The sequence below is a fragment of the Rhineura floridana genome, chromosome 11 (genome assembly GCF_030035675.1).
Source record: "Rhineura floridana isolate rRhiFlo1 chromosome 11, rRhiFlo1.hap2, whole genome shotgun sequence".
In the NCBI taxonomy this organism is placed as follows: Eukaryota; Metazoa; Chordata; class Lepidosauria; order Squamata; family Rhineuridae; genus Rhineura; species Rhineura floridana.
This window is the reverse complement of record NC_084490.1, coordinates 37,385,126-37,406,905: the sequence shown is the minus strand read 5'-3', so window position 1 is coordinate 37,406,905 and position 21,780 is coordinate 37,385,126. Positions and strand designations below refer to the sequence as shown.

Here is a 21,780-nt window from a genome sequence, read left to right as displayed (position 1 = left end):
CAGTTTCCTTTTCCTGCTTGTCTCACATCAGGTATTCAAAAAATTTATAGCTTTCAGGAGCATAAAGACTACTTTCTCTGTGCAGGAGATCTGAATACATCGAGAATTGCTTCTGAGTAAACACACACAGGATGGCACTAGAAAAGATCACAGCAGGATCTTGGTAGGCATACACAGTAAACAATTTTAGTTATGATTATAATAAAAGTACATGCAGTTAAGTATGAATTTGCCCTGCCTGAGATCTAACACAGAAGCTCCTTCTTGTCTCTCATGGCAGAAACAGTTTTTTTCTTTCTCAGGTACAGTCTGCCATTTGTACAGCGAAAGCTGGATTTTAATGTTTGTTTGCAGGAAGGTTTGGAAATTGTGAATCCATAAACGCCACTTCACTTGGTGCCATCTCCACTACTTCATATGAGTACAAGGACAATCATGTTTAACCAATTAAGTCATTGTCCTAGTTGTGGAAATCTGTCCTTTATAGGGCATGTTTACATGTCATGTGTATAAGAAAATAAGTACAAAACAAGCAAATGAACCAAAATGTTTCCAATGTGCAAAACAGCATAGAAACATCAAGGCCAATGACTAACAATAGAAAATAATGGCTTCTATCCAACTAAGTCATATCCAGGGTAGAGCTATTAAAATCAATGAACAAAGTTAATTGTGCTTATTGATTTCAATTGGTCTACTCAGAGTATGACTTGTTTGGATATTCACCATACTTTATAACATATAGATATAGTCAATTTGCAAAAGTGTTCTCCAAAAGGTTACATTTAACAGAAAAATAATGGATTCAAAATATTTTTCATCTATCCTTTACAATTTTAGAATTTTGTTTTCATGGAAAGATAGTTCCTAAAATCCATCATCTGACCAATGAAAATTGGCTAAGAAATGGGGGAAAAGATTGACAGTCAAATTCCAAAATGCCATTTTCAGTTCCCGATTCCTAATGCTATAGATGAATGGGTTCATGATTGGTGGCAACATGCAATAGAACATAGAAACCACAAGATCCATAGATGACAGGGACATAGATGTTGGCTTTAGATAGGCAAATGTACCACTTACAAAATATAAGGATATTACAATAAGATGTGGCAAGCAAGTTGAGAAGGCTTTTTGCTTTCCCTGGGCGGAAGGAATTCTGAGAACTGATCTAAAGATCTGAACATAAGAATAAACTATTAAAATAAGATTAATAAAGGACACAGAAGCACCAACATAAAGAACACATAATGCAATGAGATATGTATCAGAGCAAGCAATTTTGAATAACTCTGGAATTTCACAGAAGAACTGATTGATATCATTGGAACAAAACTCTATTGTGAATGTACTTCCAGTATATGCTGCGGAACAGAGAAGCCCAGTAGTCCACACACTGATTGCCATTTGGATGCATGCTTTCTTGTTCATCATAGTCTCATAGTGCAGTGGATTGCAGATGGCAATGTAGCGGTCATATGCCATGATGCCAAGCAGGTAAAAATGAGATGCAGTGAAAAAGACAAGGAAAAAAACTTGGCAGATGCATCCATTGTAGGAAATGGTCTTGGTGTTCATCAGGGAATTTGCCATGGATTTGGGGACTGAGACAGATATGGAGCCCAGGTCTTGCAATGCAAGATTGGCCAGAAAGAAGTACATGGGTTTGTGAAGTTGATGACTGTAAATTATGACTGTGATAATGATAAGGTTTTCGATAAGGGCCAACAAATAAATGATTAGAAAAGCAATGAAATGGAGAGACTGCAACTCCTCTGTATCAGAGAATCCACGGAGAAGAAATTCAGTTACGCTTGATGATTGGTTGGACATGGCTTGCACATTTGGTCTCTGTGAAAAGAAGAAAATTCCATTTTAGAAAGGAGGTGGAGGGGAACAAGTGGCTTTGATGGAGACACTCTAATGTGGTCATGTAGATTGCCCTAGGGTCTTGTCTAATGAACAATTTCTTGCTTGATAAACAAGGTTTTTTTTGTTTCTTAATTTAACGAAATGTATAGACTACTTAATGAAAAACTAAGATATCTGAGCAGTTTGCATAAAATAGTGTAAAATATCACAAACCCAGGCAAAATCAACAAAAATATTTTTAGAAGTAGACATAATAAAATTACATGTCTGTGTAACCTTGCCAAAACAAAGACATTTTTAGCAGGCATCTCAAACAGTATAGTGAAGGGTCCTCCCTGATGTTAATAGGTAGGGATTCCCAGAGCATGGGTGCTATCACAGTAAAGTATTGATTCCTCGCAGATGCAGTACAAACATGATATGTAAAAGTGTAAGTTCCACAGATTGCAGCAGTAGAGTGAGCATGCATGTGGCAAACCAATTTTTCAAATAAACTGGTCCCACGCTGTTGACAACTTTATATACTTACCATAACTTATTAAACATGGCCTGGTAACAAATTGACAGCTGGTACAGTTCTTTGAGCAGAGGTGTAATGTACTGACAGGGTCTCCTTCCTCTCAGCAATGCTTCTGCAGCATACTTCATTAACTATAGCTTCTGGAGCAACTACAAGAAAAAACCTCACATAAAACACATTGCAGTAATACATTCTTGAAGTTATCAATGCCTGGACTACTGCAGTCAATCTATCCCAGTCCAAGAATGGTCACAGCTTGCATACCACCTGAAGCTGACAAAAGGTGCTCCTAGGCACTTAGGCCATCTGGGTCTCCAGTGACACACCCAAACTGTGAACCTGTCCAGGGCAAGTAGTTGGCCAATTTCTTGGACACAGAAACCACTTACCCAGAGGGCCGCCATCTTCCAAGGTTTGAGTCAAGTTTATTTTCCCTCATCCAGCCCACCATTTCATCCAGGCAATAATCCTAGGCTTACACAGCCTCTCCTAATTCAGATGTTATGGATAAATAGAGCTGAGTGTCATCAGCATGCTGATGGCAATTTGAACCAAGTCTCCTAATAATTCCTTCCAGTAGTTTCATATTAAGGTTGCCACGTCCATGGCCTGAGACTGATCCTGTATCTTTAGGAGAAGAGAAAGTCAGCCAAGTGCAGGTGTCCTTGCAACTCTGTAATGGGAAAAACCACAAGGTGGAATTCTCCCTTCCCCCTGCACAACTTTTAAAGATACAGAAGACCTCTTGTCAAATAACATTCAACACTCTATAGCATAACTACCAGGGAACTAAAAACACTCTCCCAGTGATACTCTGGACTTAGTTTTCAGGCAGAACTGTAATTTCTGTAATATAGTGCCCCCAATTCCCATCCCATGGAGCTGGTCTAGGAGAATATCATAGCATCAAAAGCTGAAGAAAGATTGAGAAGAAGGAGCAACATCACACTTCCCTTGTCCCATTCTTAATAGATGCCATCCATCGGGATGGCCAGGTTAATTTGGTTCCATGGCAAAGCCTGAACCCTAATCTGAATGGGTCTATATAACAATACCTACAGTTGCCCTACCATGACCCTCTTCATCATCTTCCCTAGAAAGATTTTTTTTTGTAACTGATCAGAAATTATTCTAAACCACTGGATTCAGAAATGGCTTCTTTAAGTGTGGCCACTGGGCAGCAGGGTAGTCTATACATCAGCAACATCCCCAGTCTGTCCCTCTGGACCATCACCAGATGTCAACCTTATAAGCACTCCCGAAGATCAAGTGATGACACTCCTATGAAAAATTGTGACATTCCCCCCCTCCAGTCTGATCTGGTGCTGCATCAAGTACCCAGGCAAGCACAGTTGAGTTAAGTCAGACCTAATGAGCTCATCCCCTCAGGTCTCAGTGATGCATGCCAGGTTGGCCCCTTCATCCACAATCAAAGTATGGATGACCATGTTCTTATTACCTGGCATTAAGTAGAAGCACCATCAGCCAAAAGGGCTCAGCAACCAGGAACGTTTGGAAGGTGGAGAGGCTGAGAAGAAAAACACAATGACAGAAAATATGTTTCTGAAAGAAGCTGGAAGTCCTCCTAGTGATCAAGTAGATAGATATTATTAGACCTGTGACACCAATGATGTAATCCTTATCAAGAAAGTCACCCAATGGTTTTGAGTAAGCTAGTCTCTTATTTGTTTTTAACCTGAAAAAGAGAAGTAACCAAAAGTGAAACTGGCTTTATTTTTGTGTCTTATTTCTAGGGTGTTAGGTTTGCCTCAGTTGTAACCACCTATGACTAACCTTTAGCTCTCCTGTCTATAACTCTTTCAACAGTTTTCTGTGGAGGTGAAAGGAAACTGGATTCTAAATGGCTGTTCCCTTTCCCTATCCCCACCTCACATGGATTCTCATAAAACCTTATAGCTGAAAGTGTTTAAACATCAGTTTTCACATCAGTTACACCTAAATTGGAATGCAAAATGCACTTGCACTTTGTAAGGGAAAAAATATCTGAAGGACTTGGAGAGACAGTAAGTGAATGTTGACAAGACAAGCAAAACGTCTCAGGATATTTATGCACACAAAAAGTGATCACCCGGTTTGTCCTGTGATGAACTTGGAAGTTCATTCTCAGAAACTGGCAGACTTGGGGTAATCCCAACATTTTTAGATGCTCAAAAAATCTTTAGAGAAAAAAAAAGTGACACCACCCTCTAAAATACCAACAACTCAACTTCATCATCATCATCATAACACCATGGAATAACATGGCAGGGGAGTGACACCCAGATTAGGGGTGGAAGGACAGGATGAAGTGGCTGGAACAGGAAGGCATTATAAAGGGCAAGGGGGGAATCAGAATCTGGATAGGTCTATAACTAGTTCAATTTTCAATTTCCTCAGGGACAGAAGAGACAGCTGTCCATAGACATTAATGGAGATATTAAATAATTTAATGATGCTAGTGCATCCACCCTATTCCTATGCCCCCCCCCAAAAAAAAACCAAAAGGAGAAAGAAAGCAAAAACCAAAACAACCAAGGAGGTCTGAGCCTGGTAAGTGAGCATAGGATGCTGACCGACTCATGGAAATAAATAAAAGGGAAGTGGGGTGAAAAGGAGTGGAGTGGAGGAGTAGCAGCCCTCAGCAGTACATTTGTACTTGTGCAGATCTTCACTTGTTAAGTGGTAATACAGTGTCAGAAAACATCAAGCAACATTCAGAAGACATTTCCCTGAATCTTATTGTCCATTCTACAGCAGCGGAGGCTTCAATAAACATTATTTGCAATAACCATTGTTCAGAGGTGTCTGATGCAACAAAAGTGGCAACCATCCACACTGCTTCTGTCACCGAAGCATTGCTCTGTATTTACACAGCTGTGTGTGGAAGATCACAAAACTTTGTTCTGCAATAATTCATTCTCAGAATGACAAACACAGTTGAAGACTATTTTAAATAATGACTGCTTTTCATTCCACTGTTAGGGAATTTTAGTCTATGGGATGGGGCTCTTTAGATGCTAAATCTACATTATTTCAATAACTTCAAAAATGGGTGCATCAGTCCTGCTGTATTTGAGGACCCTCCTGCTCATTCTGCAGAGTGGGAGCCTGGACTTCTGCACCCTAAACCTGCCCTGATGACACCACAGCCCCTTTCCACTCCACAAACACAAAAATAGATACCAAACATCAATTCCCAACAATTAACTCCCGAAATTGTCAGCAGTTAGTGCACAATCAACGAGGGACTGTGCCTGCCCCATTCCCTTCAATGTCCTGTGCACGGCAGGAGGATTCTCTTCATTGAACAAAATAGAGCAGCTCCTGGTAACATGGTGACTTCCCCACACACCTGAACCTTGCAGACTTTTGACCAGAGTATCCCTAATTAACTGGTGATAAATCGTTCATCAAGGTAATAAGCTAATTCAAAAGTAGCATGAGAAAATTGACTTACCGGGCTGTTTTGTGGGCAGATCCTGGTTTATTTCATCTCATATTTGTTGTTCCTTTTTCATCTCTAATTGCGTTCCTTGTTCATTTCTGGGCGCTTATTGCTCTCTGCACTGGTGGAGGTGGAAAAGAGATGGAACACTGAACTTTATCCATTCCTAGTTCCTTCCCTCCCAGGAGTCTAATCAAGCTCAGAAGCAAACAAAGCAAAACAAAAAACCCTCAGAAGTATGTGGTGTGTGTTTTTCTGTTTATTTGTCAAGACATTTCTATGGAACATCCAGTGACAAAAGGTTCAGTTAAAAAGGTTACCATGTCACATGAGATTTCACCTAAGTGACAATTTACAAGTCATGTACATCACTTAATTCCTTTTTCTTTTTATTCATTTATAAATACTCACATTACACCACCAATATAATACCAAATTAAACACGCCCACACACCCGCATGCACACACACAGATGTTTAAGTTTCCATCAACATGTTTCCATTTCTTTACTATCTATTTTCCTTCAAATTCGTAATAACATAAAATCTCTTCCTAATCTATTTAAAATCAATGGTGGATAATATACTGAATTGCTGGAACCCAGCTGTTAACTTTTTTTATATAATTCGTAGAATATTTCAGTAGAGGAGTCAGTTAGATAATTTACTGTATATCAGTTCCCATATTCTGTGAATCAGTTACATTTATGAGGGGCTTTTGTTGCTTCTCCATAGTCTCGCATATACAATTCTGGTGCTTGTAAGGATGTCTAGCACTGGTGTTTCACTCAGATTCATCACCTGTTTGCAAAACACATGATGGCTTGAAGATATTAATATGTACTGATATGACTAAAAGGCATGTTGGTTGAGGTGTGGGGAGAGGATGATGATTGGCTTTTCTTTTGAAAAATGTCAATCCAATTAGAACTCTCCACATGCCCCAAAGTTATGTATTTATTTTGGCTTTGCTTTGAACAATGAGTGTGGTGGAATTGGAAAAACATCAGAGATAGTTGCTGTAGTTCAAGTTAAGTATCCTCCTATCAAGGGAAGCTGCAGTGATTCTCACTAAATATCCGCTCCACAGTTGTCACTGCACAAGGAATGACCCTGAAATAATAAACCTCATGTAAGTGCAAAAGCCTAATTATATCCCTAGAATGTCTGCCACATTTAATGCAAATGGACACCCTTATTGAATAATGCTAGGACCGTAACAATAAGGCATCCACTAGCAAACACCTTCCATCTCTAATTGTTTTAATAATAAGTTTATATTCCTTGGGAAATGTGTCCACCTCTAACCATGATGAAAGTCCCTCAGTCACCTGGCTGTGAATTCTGAATGGACAGAGAACCCTCGTAACCTCCCTGCCGCTCTTCAGTGGAAAAGCTCTATTATAATTGCTGCTGATAGTTCATTATTTTCATTTCTTGTTTCCTTTCTCATTTAATGTCACTTTTATTCAGTAGTCCCCTTAAAACCCTTTTGTTAATGTTAACACCCATCAGGAAGACTTTTTCCTAGAACTGGGCTCCTCTACATTCCCACTCTGTTCAGTCTTCTGCACAAGAGTCTGTTCCACATCATTCACTTTCAATATTTCTTCAGCTTAGCTATATCCCTTATCTTTGCTTCTGCTCCCTGTCCTCCCACTTCTCAGCCTGGAATGCCCTGCCTGCCTTTTATTTTATATATATTTTTTATTTATTTTATTTTATTAAATTTATATACCGCCCCATAGCCGAAGCTCTCTGGGCGGTTCACAACAATCATACATCAAATACCATAAACCACATCTATAGACAATTTAAAACAACTTTAAAAAATTTTAAATTCTTAAAAAAGTTAAAAAACAATTTTAACACATACTAAAATGCCTGGGAGAAGAGGAGAGTTTTGACCTGGCACCGAAAAGATAATGTTGGCGCCAGGCATACCTCATCAGGAAGATTGTTCCATAATTCGGGGGCCACCACTGAAAAGGCCCTTTTTCTTATTGATACCCTCCGAGCTTCCCTATGAGTAGGCACCCGGAGGAGGGTCTTCGATGTTGAGTGTAGTGTACGGGTAGGTTCATATCGGGAGAGATGTTCCATCAGGTATTGTGGTCCCGAGCCGTATAAGGCTTTATAGGTTAACACCAGCACTTTGAACTGGGCCCGGAAACATATAGGCAGCCAATGCAAGCGGGCCAGAATCGGTGTTATATGTTCAGACTGCCGGGACCCTGTTATCAATCTGGCCACTGCATTTTGCACGAGCTGCAGTTTCCGAACCATCTTCAAAGGCAGCCCCACATAGAGCGCATTGCAGTAATCTAATTTAGAGGTTACCAGAGCATGAACAACTGAAGCGAGGTTCTCTCTGTCCAGATAGGGACGTAGCTGGGCCACCATCTGAAGTTGGTAAAAAGCACTCCATGCCACCGAGACTACTTGTGCCTCGAGTGACAGGGATGGTTCTAAAAGAACTCCCAAGCTACGAACCTGCTCCTTCAGGGGGAGTGCAACTCCATCCAGAACCCCATCCACCATCCGGTCAGGAGAACCACCCACTAACAGCATCTCAGTCTTGTCTGGATTGAGCCTCAGTTTGTTAGCTCTCATCCAGTCCATTGTCGCAGCCAGGCATTGGTTCAGCACATTGACAGCCTCACCTGAAAAAGATGAAAAAGAGAAGTAGAGCTGCGTGTCATCAGCATACTGATGGCAACGCACTCCAAAACTTCTGATGACCGCACCCAGCGGCTTCATGTAGATATTAAAAAGCATGGGGGACAGAACTGACCCCTGCGGAACTCCATACTGGAGGGCCCAGGATGTCGAGCAATGCTCCCACAGCACTACCCTCTGGAGACGACCTGCCAAGTAGGAGCGGAACCACTGCCAAGCAGTACCGCCAACTCCCAAATCAGCGAGTCTCCCCAGAAGGATACCATGGTCGATGGTATCAAAAGCCGCAGAGAGATCAAGGAGAATCAGCAGAGTCACACTCCCCCTGTCTTTCTCCCAACAAAGGTCATCATACAGGGCGACCAAGGCTGTCTCCATACCAAAACCAGGCCTGAAACCCGACTGAAATGGATCCAGATAATCGGTCTCATCCAAGAGCGTCTGGAGCTGGTTGGCAACCACTTGTTCCAGGACCTTGCCCAGGAATGGAACATTTGCTAATGGCCTATAGTTATTAAGATTTTCTGGGTCCAGAGACGATTTCTTCAGAAGTGGTCTTACTATCGCCTCTTTCAGGCAGCTAGGGACCACTCCCTCTCGCAATGAGGCATTAATCACTTCCCTGGCCCAGCCGGCTGTCCCAATCCTGCTAGCTTTTATCAGCCAAGAGGGGCAAGGATCCAACCTAGAAGTGGTTGCACGCACCAGTCCAAGCACCTTGTCAACGTCCTCAAGCTGTACCAACTGAAACTCATCCAAAAAATCAAGACAAGGCCGAGCTCTGGATACCTCATTCGATTCAACTGCTATAACATTGGAGTCTAAATCCTGGCGGATGCAAGAGATTTTATCCTGGAAGTGCCTAGCAAATTCATTGCAGCGGGCCTCAGATGGCTCCACCGTGTCCCTAGGGCCAGAATGCAATAGACCTCGGACAATTTTGAAAAGCTCCGCCGGGCGGGAGATAGAAGATGTAATAGTGGCAGCAAAATATTGCTTTTTTGCTGCCCTCACCACCCCTAAGTACAACTTAGTATAGGCACGTACCAGTGCATAATTGCATCCATCAGGAGTTCGCCTCCATCTGCACTCAAGCCGTCTCCTAGACTGTTTCATCGCTCTCAGCTCCAGAGTATACCATGGAGCTTTATGAGCTCTACACAGGAGAGGGCGCACATGGCTGCTCTAAACTTCCTGACAGACTTGATCTTTCACTGTAGAGAGAAGTTTGAGAAACGAGCAAGACTTAAGAAGATTCTCTACCCTTTTCTGCTTATCGTGTAGGCCGCTATAAACTCACTTTGACAGCCAACCTAATTCCAGTGAGTAATAATTGACAGAGAAAACACACATGGTTTGGTCTACCTTCACATATTTGTTGTTTTCTCCTAGAATTAGTCAAGACTTTTCCAGATACCACAAGTCAGTGTTAAATCAAAAAGGAAAACTCTTTCTATTTTTCAACTATATTTGGAATGTTTATTTATTTATTATTTGATTTATATCTCATCTTTCCTCCCAGCAGGAGCCCAAGGTGGCAAACAAAAGCACTAAAAACCCTTTAAAACATCATAAAAACAGACCCTAAAATACATTAAAACAAAACAACTTTAAAACATTTTTTTAAATGCTTTGAAGACATGTTTAAAAAAGGTTAAAAAGCATATTGTTTTTAAAAAAGGTTTAAAAACATATTAAAAAGCAATTCCAACACAGAAGCAGACTGGGATAAGGTCTCAACTTAAAAGTCTTGTTGAAAGAGGAAAGTCTTCAGTAGGCGCCAAAAAGATAACAGAGATGGTGCCTGTCTAATATTTAAGTGGAGGGAGTTCCACAGGGTAGGTGCTGCCACACTAAAGGTCAATTTCCTGTGTTGTGCAGAACAGACCTCCTGATAAGATGGTATCTCAGGATGTTCTCAGGATCCCAGGGTAGAATGGAATGACTTTACATTTCTGTACTGCCGCTTCAAGGTGCAATACAATTGTACTTGCAGTCTATCATTTTATGTAAATAGACCTTTATATTCATTGAGATAATCATTTATCAGCTCTTGCTAACTTCATCTTCAATCTTCTCCAGTAGAAGTCCCCAACTGTATATAGCTGTGAACATATGTGTAAGATATGTATTCATGGGCTGGACTGCATATACAGGTCAGCAGATCTAGTACCATTGTCATAGCAAACGAAAATGACTTTTCAGTTTTGAAGCAAAACAGGACCACCAAAAGAACAGGTAGAAGTTTTATAGACCCAGAAAACTCCCTACATTTGCAGAATAATAGGTTTGTACATTTAATTTTTTTTAAATAGCCCTCTTCCAAGACCTATGGTATTTTGAGGACATAGAGATTGAAAAATACTAATACTAATAGAGAATATTATCTCATTGTCTAGACAGATGGCCTTCTTAAATATGGCTAAGGAGCTGGAATTACCAAAAAGCCACAGTCACTAGGATAGAGTGGCCAAAAAATGAATCTGCACTCTAGGCTCTGCAGCCCCAATTGGTGCCTGTTACTGTGCCTGGCAACAGCCAATGTGCTCTCCCACACTCACACCCATTGTGTCATCTCTAGGAAGTAGGGCTGGATAGGTCTGTCAATTTCAGTTACCTCATTTTTTTCATTTTTCAAACCTTAAATCAGTTCTCCCCATTCCTGCATCAATTTGTGATTTATTTATTTTTAAAAAGCCCTTAGGAAAATTCTTCAGCATTTTAGTGCAAATTTCTCCTAATAAACATGCACAGCACATCAGAGACAGAAAAATCATTAAGCTGTCCGCCAACAGCCTAGGCAATCATCAAGTGATCTGTGGGTGAAAAGATTTGGGGACCTTTAGACTAGGTGAAAAAGGCAGGATCCATGGTCAATCAGGTAGCCTTCCAATAACTTTTTAAAAATAATCCTACTCAGCCTGCCATGAAGGAGAAACTAGCAAAGGCAATTTAAAACACAGTTGGGGTGTGTGGATGTAGCTAGGTTGTTGTGCCGAATGCAGAAAGACTAGAGAGGATCAGACTTATGTTCCGCTGCCCAACTGCCCAATAATTGGCTGGACTTCCCCAAGGTTCGGATATGTTCCGTTCATAGAGCCTCCATTCTGGCCTAATAGAAAGAGGGAGAAAATTCATTCTCCACCAAATGTGGCAGAGTGGCATATTCTACATAATAACTCCTGTGGAAAATAATATCTTATTAGGCAGGGTTTTAAAAATAACTAAGAACTTCCCATCAGAAAGCAACAGGGGAGAATAACAGACAAGCAAGGCAAAACAAAGAGAGAGCAGAAAGAAACAGATTTCTCTGTCCCTATTCAGGGATAAGAGAGGCATGGTGACCAAACACTCATATCCTGGCTCTAGCAGTAGATAGCAACAGGTTTAGAAAGCTACATATGGCAACAGATCTCACCAGAAGTCATTCTATTGTGGCTTGGTAGCACACCTGGGTATACCAGAGCTAAGCTGTCAATACCGAACAACACATATTAAATTTTAATTTTGGAAGCCCATTACAATCCCTTATTAAGGAATTACACCAGACACACATTTTCTTCAAGCAGCTGGGCAAAGCATTGTGAATACAAACATTCACTGGAAGAACATGAAACAGTAGCTAATTGGCACATGAGTTTACTTAATGTTTATATATATCTGGAGGCAAAAAACGTGATTTGAGATAAGGGTCAGTGAAAAAATTAAGAAAATTAAAATGACATTTAAAAAAAAATATGTAAACATTTAGAACTGTTTCAATAAACATTTCAGAAACAAAAAAGGTAGTTCCTAGAGTCCATGCCCTTGTTGATGATAACTGGGTAAAAACTGAGCCAAAAGATTGACAATACATTTGCAGAATGCTATTTTCAGTTCCCTGTTCCTAATGCTATAGATTAATGGGTTCATTACTGGTGGTAACATGCAATAGAACATTGAAGCAACAAGATCCATGATTGATGGAGACACAGATGTTGGCTTCAGATAGGCAAATGAACCACTTAAAAAATAGCAAGTTATTACAATAAAGTGTGGCAAGCAAGTTGAAAAGACTTTTTGCTTTCCTTGGGCAGAAGGAATTTTTAGAACTGCCCTGAAGATTTGAACATATGAAAAAACTATTAAAGCAAGATAGATAAAGGGCAGGGAAGTACCGACACAAATAACCCAAAATGTAATGAGATAAGAATCAGAGCAAGCAATCTTAAATAGCGCTGGGATTTCACAGAAGAACTGATTGATATCATTGGAACAGAACTCTATTGTAAAGGTATTTCCAGTGTATATTGCAGAATAGAGAAGCCCAATAAGCCATACACTGATTGCCATTTGGATACATGCTTTCTTGTTCATCACAGTCTCATACCGCAGTGGATTGCAGATGGCAACATAGCGGTCATATGCCATGATGCCAAGCAGGAAAAAATGAGATGTAGTGAAAAAGAGAAGGAAGAAAACTTGGCAGATACATCCATTGTAAGAAATGGTCTTGGTGTTCATCAGGGAATTTGCCATGGATTTAGGGACTGAAACAGATACGGAACCCAGGTCTTGGAATGCCAGATTGGCCAAAAAGAAGTACATGGGTTTGTGAAGGTGATGGCTGTATATGATGAGTGTTATGATGAGAAGATTTTCAACGAGGGCCATCAAATAAATGACTAGGAAAATAATGAAATGGAATGTCTCCAAGTCCTGAATATCAGAGAAGCCATGGAGAAGGAATTCAGTCACTCTTGAGGATTGGTTGGACATTGCCTGCACATTTGATATCTGTGAAACAAAGAGAAACCCATTTTAGAAAGGAGGTGAAGAAGACGTTGTCTGCTTCTCTGGAATCTGTGGGAAGGTGGGGAAGACAAAGCCATTGTGGAAGAGAGAAGGGGGAGAATAAGCATCCACAGAGGTAAGCCAGTGTGGTAAGTGGATGGACTTTGGTTGTTTTGTTGAGATCATTTATCGCTGCTGGAAGGAAGGAAAATACACTTAAAAAGGGGGGGGGGCAAACTCATAAATGTGACCAAGAAGATTTCATCAAGCTTGGAATACCCATGTTGTAGTACCTTCCATGGAATGAAACAGATGGATTTTAGCATGGCAATGTTTCCAAGCCTCGATATAATAAGCCTGCAAAGTAGAAATATCAGGGGGAAGCATGCATTTGTTGTTGCTGTTGGTTCCTTCTCAGTTTTCATGTCAATTTGAGGCAACTATATTTAATCTCCAGCTGTCCTCTATACAACTATATTTTTAGTCTTCCACAAGCGATCATCAGATTTATCCTAACATTAACTTGGAATTTCATTGTCAGGCAAAATGTCCAAAGAAATGTTCAGAAATCCACAAGATAGGTGAAATATTTCAGGAGGGGTTACTTCATAATCTATTAATTAATATTGAACTGAATCTTACATTTTGTAGTGGAAATCACAGTACCCATACACAAAAGAAAAGTATTGGTTGACTTGAGGGACTCCTGAGATTTCAAGATGTTAAAAGGAAGCCAAAGAATTCCCACCCCCACCCCATAATATCCCCATAATAATTCAGTAGCACAGAATAGGGGGAGAGTGTCAGTTTTGAAAACTAGATGAGGGAGAAGCAAATTGAGTTTCTGGAACATGAAGGCAAGCAAAATAAATTGATAGGAGAGATTAAAAAAACCCTCCTCATTGTCCGGATAGGTCACTTCCTGTTTCAGGCAGATAAGGTATTTTTAAAGGTACCCAGGTTGTGAAGAGTGGCAGCTCAATGAGATCAATGTAGACATTGATATCTTAATGTAGCTAGGACTGGGCACAAATGTGCCCATCTACTAAATAAATCAAAAATGAAAAACAAAACAGATGAAATAACGATTCAAACTTAGTTTATCATGGAATCTTGACCAAGTCCACATCCACACCATACATTTATTCCACTATTATTCCACTTTAAACTGTCATGACTTCCTCTAAGGAATCTTATGAAGTATAAATTGTAAAGGGTGTTGAGAGCTGTTAGGAGACTCCTATTCCCAGAGTTTTCTAGGAAGAGGAACTGCCTGTTAAACTACCCTGAGGCCACATTCACAGCATCAATTTATTCCACTATTATTGTACTTTAAAAAGTCATGGCTTCCCTCAAAGAATCCTGGGAAGTGTTGTTTGTGAAAAGTGCTGAGAGCTGTTAGAAGACCCCTATTTCCATCACAGAGTTACAACTGCTAGTACGGTTTAATAGTCAGTCCCTTGTCCCAGAGAACTCTGGGAATTGTAGCTGGAGGAGGGGAATAGGAGTCTCCTGATAACTCTCTGCATCCTGTACAAATTACACTTCCTTTGATTCTTTGGGGGAAGCCATGACTGTTTAAAGTGAAATAAAGTGGAATGTAGCCTGAGAATTGTTTAAAGTGAAATCATTGTGAAATAAATGTATAGTGTGAATGTTGTCTAACTATAGTACAAATAAATAGGGGGAAAATAGTGGAATGGCTGGAACCCTGAACTATCCCACATTAGAGATTTGCACCAATCATAAAATTAAGTTGGCCCTCCACTTGGGTGATTCCAAAAAGAGAAAGATTCAATCCAAAGCATGTTGAGGGCTGTCCAATTTGACACTGGATCTGAATCTTGATCTGGAAAAATGAAGCTTCATGCCTTCTCTATTCAACATAAATAGGGAAATTAAAATATATGCTTGTTTTTCTTTTTCCCCTGTCAGATTTGCAAGAACCTTGCAGGCATATTAGACCCTCCTGAAGGATAACATTCACCAAATTGCAGACAAATAGGCCCAGGTGGTTTTGTGCTAGGTGGTTTTTAGTTTGTGTGTGGGTGTAGAACTACAAATGTTTTGCTTTCTTCCCTGTGTATTTATGGAAATGGCATGCATTGTAGAGTTGCCCCTAGGAATGTAACATGCACATTTTCAGAAGATTTGGTGCATCAGCTAGGGAGTTAGAATGAATGGGGAGAGGAAACAGTAGCAAGCTTGCATTCTGCTCAATTGGCAACAAAAGTTACAGAAACTAAGTGCAGAGCTCCTTTGATAGGAGTGGTTGTGCGGGAATGTGGCACAGAGGCAGAAGACTTGAATGTGAAGCATTTGTCAAGCAAGGGCCACTAGGAAAGAGCACAAAATAAACAAGAACAAGATGAGATTGGCTTCAGTGTTGTTTCTCCAAACACCTGCAATTGGAGAGCCTTGCTAAAACCAATTCCTCTGATAAGAAATGAGATCTATCAGTCACTAGCCAGTTCTCCCTCTTCCCACACAGCAGTTTTCCTTTGAATGTGAAGCATTTGTCAAGCAAGGGCCACTAGGAAAGAGCACAGAATAAACAAAAAGAAGATGAGATTGGCTTCAGCATCCTTTCTCTAAAGAACTGAAATTAGAGAGCCTTGTTAAAATAAGTTCCTCTGATAAGAACTGAGACCTATCAGTCATTAACCAGCTCTCCCTCTTCCCACACAGCGGTGTTCCTTATATGACAGGTTTGGTTAGACATTTTTCAATTTGTGTAGACATACTGCCTGCAACCTTTTGAAACATCTGAAACTCCAAAGCTCCCCAATGCACTTCAGAAGCCCTTGATTTGGATCAAAGGATTTTGAAGATATCCTGCTTCAGCTCACACAAACCTTGAATCTGTCAAAAGCAGCCCAGCTTCAGTTCTTCAACAGGAATTCATCCATATCATTTGTAGATCTCTGTTGCACATGGAAATACTTTGTTTCAGGGTCCCACTAGACAATGGTGATGCAGTGTCAGAAAAAATATTGACTAATATTCAAAGACATCTATACAAAACGTCATGTACATTTCACAAAACCTTGTAAACAGACTTACTGAGCTGTTTTGAGGGAGTAGATCCTTGATTATATCTTCCTTTCCCATCTCTTATCAGGCTGTTTGTCTTTAGCCACCCAATATGATTTGGCATTGCCTCCATTTATCACTCACATGTGCTTCTCCATCCACATCTGTTTTAAGAGCTGGTCTCTGTTATTGTACTCTGCACTGGCTGATGTGGGAAGGAGATTATAGATTTGGGAGTCAATCCCAATTAGGCTCCCAAAAGTCTAATTAATCTCAGAAGAAAAGACTCAGGGATAGCTATGTGTGTTGGGGGAGGAGTGTATTTTACTGATTACATTTAAAGACATTCCACAGAATACCAGATTATAGAAGGTCTGAGCAGGCATTTTCACGTCACATGGGATTTCATCTCCTATATGGAATGATAATTCTTAGAGGTGTGCTCATGACTTGTTTCCTTTTTATTTATTCATTTATAAAGATTCACATTATTATATCCATTCATTTACTAATAATAAGAAAACGGGTATTATTTTCAAAGATATCAATCAATTTTAGATATCCATCTATCATATCCCTTTGCTTATAGAATGTATCTAAAAACTCATAACAACATAGTTTACTTTGGATTGCTTAAATCCAACTAGTCTGCATTGTTCTTGTCTGTGCTTCACCAGCAGCTCCCAGGTGGTTAGAATTTGAAATTTAATATTAACACAGATAAGATAGATTGCCGTCACTTGCATATGGTGGGTCCTGCAAACACATATCTAACGTGTCAAACGCCAAGGTAAAGACGTGCATCTTAAGAATGCAGTGGAAACTACATATTGAAGATTCCAGACGCACCTCTGTGGGGAGGGAATTCCACAACCTAGGAGCCACCACAGAAAATGCCCTCCTTCCAGGCCCCCACCCTCAGACCTCTCAAGACAGTAGAACTACCAAGAGGGCCCCCTTTGCTGATCTTAACACCCAGGAGGCTTTGCAGGGAAGCAGATGGTCATTTAGTTACTTGTTCCTGAAGTGATTCAGGGCTTTAAACACTATGTGAGCACCTTCAATTGGGCCTGAAACAAACTGGCAATCAATGTAGCTGTTTTAAAACAGGAGTTATATGAGTCCTAAAGGGAACACCAGCCAGTAATCTGGCCACTGTATTTTCTAAATATCTATTAAAAATGGGGGGGGGGAGATATGTGAAAGTTTTGGATATAATTGGAAACAAAAACCTATAAGATACCTGGGAATAAGGATAACAAATTAATTAGAAGAGTTGCACAAAATAATTATGAATTACAGAACAATTCTGAGTCATGGAAGCCAGCACAAATTATGCTAGATCCAAACCCTGTTCAGGAGTGAGGCTGCTGCCTGCTTAGCTGTCCCAAGCCTGCTGGAGTGAAAACAAGGTTGTAGAGTTTGACTTACATCACCTTTTGTGCCAGTATAAGTTCAGCCAGGGTGCCAGGTCACATGACTGAACTGAAAGGAGTTAGGAGACAGTGTAAGCTCCTCCCCCCTCTTGACTCTGCCATTTCCTCCAGAATACCCATTATTCAGGGTTTATGCCAGCATAAATTATGCCAGTCTTTCGTCAGCTCTGGTTGAGCCAGGACGAGCAAGTTAAACCAGTGTAGCCTGGCTGAGCCAAGAGTCACCCAGCTGAGCTGGAGATCCACTAGATCCTAACTTGCTCATCTTGGCAGATCTTGGGTTTGGATAGAATGCCCTTAGAAAATCTATAGCAGAGGCAAAGAACCTCCAGCCCATTAGCCAAATTTAATTCACTAGGACTTCCCATTTGGCCCATGAGGCAATATGCCACATGCTAAGCCCACATACCTCAAATCTGATGTAATATGTGGTGTCAGGAGTGAGAAAGGTAGAGATGTGGCTGCATTCCTTACAAGAAGCAAAAAAATAGTTGCCTGATGAGTAGGAAGTTCACTCTGACTTGGTTCTGGTACACGAGACAGTTCATCATGAAGAACTGTCTCATGCATCTGAAATCTACAGAAAACATGATTAAACATCCCATTCATCAGCTGATGCTCAGTAAGTAATTTGCAGAATATGTTTGTAAATTCAATTTTTTTTAAAAAAAATAGTCTTCCAAGATTATGTCCTCTATGACATTTTGAAGACAGAGAGATTTAATAAACAACAACAACAACAACAATAATAAAGTCAGGGATGGGAATCCTGTGGCTCTCCATAAGTTCCTGGATGACAACTCCCATCATCCCTGATCATTGGCCATGCTGGCTGAGGCTGATGGGCATTGGAGTCCAACAACATCTAGAGGGCCAGGGGGTGCCCATTCTGCCCTATAGTACCAGATGTAAGAAATAGTCAGAGCTTGGAAGATTACTTTTAAAAAGATATAAATTACAGTTACAGTTACATGGCCCAAAAAAAGTAGTAATTACCGTTACAATTACAATTGCTCTGAAAGTAACTGATTACTTTGCTTCTCCTCCAAAGTAATCACTACAATTACATTTCAGTTACTTTTTAAAAAAAGCCTACAAGGTGCTGGCCTTGGCTGCTGCCATCTAAGTAGCCTAAAACAACATTAAAAATAAACAAACACATACAGAGGTAGTAGAATAATTATTTTTATTCATAAGATAGCAATGGTGGTCTCTCCGCTGGTAAGGGTGGTGGGGAGGGAGGCTGAGGCCACTACTTAGATCTTTGCATGTCAAACCAAGTGCAACCCCCCCACTCAGCCAGCCAGCATAATTTCTCTCACTTAACCACCTCCCAGACCCTGCCCTGCCACTTACTCAAGCGAACATTTTCCCCTGAGATGCAAAAAAATTAAAATACTGCAAATGCAGCACAGTAGCCAGAAAGGGTAGTGGAGGCCACTTTGTGTGCCAAGCGCAAACACAGTATTCCCTCCCTCCCTCTCCTTCCCTCCCTCCCTCCCTCCCTCTCTCTCTCTCTCTCTCTCTCACACACACACACATCATCTTTCACCTCCACAGTTCTTTATCTCCATTCTGCTGCTGCCTACTTCTCCTCCTTTATCCATGTTATTGACCTCCAGATCCTTTCCCCCTCCACTCCGTTCTTCACCACCACTATCCATTTTTTAAAATGGAGGTAGCAAGATGGCGCCCGCGACCCAGCCCTTCTAATCTAAGCTCCGTAAGAAGTTATTATTTTATCTGCTCCACCGCTATTTTACAAACAAAATTTTTAAATTACTCACCATCTTCTACTGGCCCGGATCATCACATGTTTGCTGTAGCCGGCAGTGTTTTTCTTTCCAATTGCCAGCTGCATAGATAGGATTTTGCCTTCCCCCTTCTGCAAACGCTTGGTCTCCTTTTTTGGCTGCGTGGACTTGCATGAAGGCAGAGGGAGGCACTGCTCCAGAACCAGTGGATTAGACTAACAAACAATATTTTTACAAACTAAACTACCCCAACTCATTTTGTTCCCACGAGTTGAGATAGTATACTGAGATAGTATAGTATACTGACAAAATGGTTTTGACGAGGCAAAGAAGTAGAGCACTGGCAGCCAGCCAGCAACTGCAGCCACAGTCATCTCCTCTTCATAAAGCCGCTCAGCCGAAAATTACTGCCTTCTTTCCTCCAAAACATCTCACTCAGACACAAGATCAAAGAAACTTGGATATGGAACACCATTCTACGACGCCCCCGACGACCTTGGATTGGTCAATAAGTCATATTGACACTTTTCTTCCGACAAGAGAGGTTTCGTTTTCAACATTTTAAATGTTGGACTAAGCCGGCCTTACATAAGGCCCAAAAAGGTCGTGCCAGTGGAGGTCTAGCCCTCCTAATCTCCACTGACCTTAATGTAGTAACATCTGAAATTTTATGCCCATCCCCTGCAAATTGTTTGGCCTTAATTATTACACCTAAAATATCGCCGGAATTCTTGCACCATTTCAAGATCCCTTTTATCTGTATTAATGTTTATTTTCCACCCTGCTGCTCATCATTTCCCAACCAGCTTTGGCAGGATTTTCTAGATTTTATCGATTTAATTTATCAAAAATATCCTAGTCACAGTTTAATAATTGGCAGGGATTTTAACGCAAGGATGGGTTCTGGGTCCTCAAGTTCTCTGGATTCTCCAGAACCAATGTTAGGGGACCCCTTCTATATACCCCGTATATCATGTGACAAGGTAATAAATAAAAATGGCCATGAACTAGCTAAGTTATTGGCCAAAGCACACCTATTGTGTCTGAATGGATCCAAATTTGACCTGTTCAAGGGCTTTTTCACCTTTATAAACAGTAAAGGAGCTAGTGTGGTTGATTATATTCTCGTTTCTCCACACTTCCTAAATTCTGTTAACAATCTAGACATAGCTGATTGATCTGATAGTGACCATCTCCCTTTAATACTGTCTCTGTCCTCTTCAATTACTTATGTGACCCAATCAGAAATTCCAGCTAACCCTTCCCTACGCCAAGGGTTGAAACGACGCAAATGGTCTCCTCTATTATTAGAAGAGACTAGAACACTTCTAACGTCCCCTTTGTTCATAGACTTACAACAAAAAGCTACATGCCAGACAAATGATATTATAAAAATATTTGAACAGATTCTCAATCATCTGCATCCTACTGTTACCTTGACAACTGTTACCCAAGTAGATTCCTGACCAGGCGTTAAGCCTTGGTTCGATAATCAGTGCAGGGCTAAGAAGAAGCAATTATGTTACCAAACACGCTTCACTAGGTTACACTATTCGCAATCGGCCGTAGCTAAATTGCTAAAACTAAAAAAAAATACAATAACCTACTGAAAAATAAAACATCAACACATTTTACTAAATTCTGGCAATATTTGGGTCTGGTAGCCCGTCAAGGAAGCCAACAGGAATTTTGGAGTTTGATCCATACCTCCCTTTATGATAAATCTACTAACCCAATCCCCCCGATTCTTCCAGACACATGGGTCACATACTTTCAATCTACATTTGGCGATCTAACACCATCAAGTCAGAGCTTACCGTTCCTATGTCCAGATTCTCCAATATGGCCCCCAGTTTCTGGAGATGAAATTGACAAATTAATCAAGTCTCTACGCCTGGGGAAGGCCCCAGGCCAAGACATGATTCCTCCAGACTTATATCAAGCCTATTCTTCATGCTGGTGCCCTATATTGGCGGCTTTATTCACTAAAATTAATAAATCTGGATGTATTCCCCAGGGCTGGAGAACGAGCATAGTGATCCCCATATTTAAGAAGGGTGACCCTACTATACCATCAAATTATAGACCTATTAGCCTTCTAGATATAGCGGCAAAGCTCTATGGGCGCTATCTATTAAATAAACTCCGTGACTGGGATAGGGAACATTCTATTATATCTGAAGTTCAAGCAGGATTTAGGAAGGGAGCCAGCACAATAGACCAACTGTTTATATTACACCATCTCATTGGAAAAGTTAAAAAGAGTCTG

General features: G+C 40.6%; 1 protein-coding gene and 1 long non-coding RNA gene across 2 annotated transcripts; both read right to left on the bottom strand.

Moving 5' to 3' along the window:
* Positions 1 to 1,728: 1,728 nt before the first annotated feature.
* On the bottom strand, positions 1,729 to 3,921 carry LOC133366098 (uncharacterized). The gene is made up of 3 exons (XR_009758351.1): positions 3,852 to 3,921; positions 2,402 to 2,541; positions 1,729 to 1,851 (listed from the first exon to the last, which is right to left on the bottom strand). It is a non-coding gene; the product is annotated as an uncharacterized LOC133366098 (long non-coding RNA).
* A 7,620-nt stretch (positions 3,922 to 11,541) lies between these two features.
* On the bottom strand, positions 11,542 to 16,625 carry LOC133368003 (olfactory receptor 14A16-like). Its single transcript, XM_061592086.1, has 3 exons — positions 16,352 to 16,625; positions 12,673 to 13,291; positions 11,542 to 11,627 (listed from the first exon to the last, which is right to left on the bottom strand). The coding sequence occupies exons 1-3, from the start codon at positions 16,397 to 16,399 to the stop codon at positions 11,542 to 11,544; spliced, it is 753 nt and encodes a 250-aa protein (XP_061448070.1). The 5' UTR covers positions 16,400 to 16,625.
* Between the last annotated feature and the right edge of the window lie 5,155 nt (positions 16,626 to 21,780).